Raw genomic sequence first — 2811 nt, 5'->3', positions numbered from 1 at the left:
TTGAGAGAGAGAGAGAAGGGAAAAATTTGTCGGAGATTGAGAACAGGCAGCGTGTGGGTCTGAATATCTGTCTCCGATGGGTATTGGAGGAACCACCTCCGCCAGCTGCAGCGATGAAGGCAACATGCCTCCCTACTATGGAACCTTTCAAGGCGTCGCTAACTTCTATCCTCCTCAGCCCTCGTCCTCCCATAATTCTTACCAAGGATACACCCTCCTTCCCGGTATAACTCCAAACAATGACATTTTTTTTTTAATTTTTCTTAATTCTCATTAATTACCTTGTTTTCCACTCTTAACCATAATAATAATAATTTCATATACGATCTTCATTGGCATCAATATCTGAATTTACGACTATCGTTTTCCCGTTTTCTGCTCATCGAAGAATGATAGTAGCTGCACAAAATTATTTGCTTTTATTTTAAAGAGAAGAATAGTATTTATATTTAGGTGCTGGAACATAATTTTATTTTAATTGCGATTGAATCTCATCACGTACTAACTGATTTCACTTATATCTCATCACTTATTTTAATTGATTTCAAGGCCTCACTACCTTTTTTTTCCATATTGTGCAAGTTTATGCTGTTCTTGAGGGACACCCCATAAGAGAACGCCGTCTTCCTTGCTGCGGACTTGGTCTGGGTTGGTGCATGTGAGTTTTCTTTACCCTTACTTAATCGCTCTTTACTCCAATGCAATGGCATTGGAGTGCAAATCACTGCTTTTGTGTATAGATTTAGTACTTGTCTTCTTCATGATTTGCCTCAACTCTGTTTGTTTGGCAAGTGTCTCAGGACGAACCCAATGAGATAGACAAGTTGTGTCTCTGTCCCTATTCCTCTGTCCTACTTTCTGGATGGACAAAAATATTGGGCAACTTTTTGTCCAAGAATAGAGTGTCTATATTTCTGTCTTGTTTCAACTACCAAGCTTAGCCTTAGATACCTTCATTCTGCATTCTTGTTACCTATGGGACAAATGGAATCGAGCGGTCTGCTATATCTTTTATAGGGCAATGACGAATAACTATAAGAGAAAGTCTGAGGGCCAGCACTTTTATTAAAATCTGGCCAGCATTTAACCAGCAAAAGAAAAGTGAGTAATCCCGCACCATTAGATGTAATCTCACACTATTAAAAATACCAATAATGGTTAATTGATGGCTACAAATCACAAAACCTGCTGGCACCCTAGCACTCCTCTAAGTATAATGGGACACTTAGTTGTTAAGAAGAAAAACTGAAAACAATTTAACAAGTTATGTTATTGCCTTGCAATGCTTTTGGGTAATCAAATAAGATGGAAAATATTTTGGCTTCAAGGAGCAGATATATTATAACAAGTTAATTGGATGCCATTTGGTGTGATGCTCAACTGCCACTGCTCTAAGTTTTCTTGTGATGATAATGTTGGAAATTTAATCGTCTAATATACTACCTACCCTCCTCCCGTTCTTCCTAAATGCTTTAACCTTGAATGCAGAAATTCAAAAGAATATAACAACATCTGAGCTAATTTTCGTAGGCTGTACTTTATTTTCCCAATGATTTTAATTATTTGACTTGTGTATTATAAGGTTTATACTGGGATTCTTTCTTGGGGGCATTCCCTGGTATTTCGGAACTTTCTTGCTACTATGTACGCGGGTGGATTACCGAGAAAAGCCTGGATTGATTGCGTGCACAATTGTTGTAAGTGTTCATTGGTATTTGTTTCATGCTCATTGTTTTATGGTTGTCTGGTTGTCTCTAATGGCATAATGGTTGATAGTCATGCCTTATGAGTTATGATAATCTGTAGGGGGCTAAGAAGACTTCTGAAGTTGATCGTCTTGTTTCACTTTTAATATCTCAAAAATATCCACAGCATTTTCCGTTTTGCTCGGCTATTCGTTATACTTTTAAAGATAAAACCATTCATGTGTCTCCTTCTATTAGCTTATGTTTTTAGAAGAAATAACTTCATGACATGGTATAAGAGCTTCTATGATCTAAAGGTCTAGAATTCGATCATTAATAAGTAATAACTCTAAAAGAAAGAATTTCAGTATAAGGTAAATAAAAAGGGAAAAAAAGACCTATGCAAAAAATTTAAGTAAATCCAGAAAAGGCTATTGCTTAAAGGACATGTTAGAGATATAACCGTTCATATTTTTTCCAATTAGTTTAAGCTTTTAGGAAAATTGATTTCATGACATATACTAAGCAGCATAAAGACGAGTAGCGAAGATTACATTTTGCTAATATGTTGGGGGTAATAGGACTATGATGTTAGATGCCAAACACCTAATTTCCAAAAGAATGCTCCTAGGTTTTTAATTCTATTTTGTGAAGAACATTCTTACAACTATTGATATGGAACCCATGCTGCTAGTATGTCAAATTAGTTGTCTGATCCTATGATGAGTCAAATATTTCCAATTTTTTTAAATTGTTACATGAATTCGCCGTTTGTGCAGTGAATTTATTTCCAAGTATTCGTTTCTCCTTTCATTGAGTATTATTTGGAGTTGATCTTTCGTGTGCTCACTTGGACTATTTACTTGATTTACAGTCCCTCATAATTGTGATAGCCATTACCCTTGGCTCGAGTCATCGACATTTTGTTTGGTGGACATGAAGCATAAATTTCACTGTACAGCATGTTCTGCAAAACCTGTGGAACTTTTCTTCTTGTAATTCATACTCTTCAACTCATGCGAAAGTTGCACTTAGCAATTGGCTGCTGCGCCTGTAAATTGCAACTCAAAAACATTTTTCCATGTTGACAAAGTTTGGAATGAAAACAAAAACAAATATATCCAAC

General features: G+C 36.0%; 1 protein-coding gene across 1 annotated transcript; it reads left to right on the top strand.

Moving 5' to 3' along the window:
• LOC107622441 (60S ribosomal protein L18a-like protein) lies at positions 90 to 2811 on the top strand (the record flags this gene model as incomplete). Its single annotated transcript, XM_016324321.2, is given in 4 exon segments — positions 90 to 224; positions 583 to 658; positions 1583 to 1697; positions 2560 to 2811. Coding segments are annotated over 4 exon segments (392 nt in total), but the record flags the coding sequence as incomplete, so codon positions are not given.

This window comes from Arachis ipaensis, chromosome B10, assembly GCF_000816755.2.
Source record: "Arachis ipaensis cultivar K30076 chromosome B10, Araip1.1, whole genome shotgun sequence".
Classification (NCBI taxonomy): domain Eukaryota; kingdom Viridiplantae; phylum Streptophyta; class Magnoliopsida; order Fabales; family Fabaceae; genus Arachis; species Arachis ipaensis.
The sequence above is the reverse complement of the archived record's forward strand: the minus strand, read 5'-3'. Positions and strand labels throughout refer to the sequence as shown.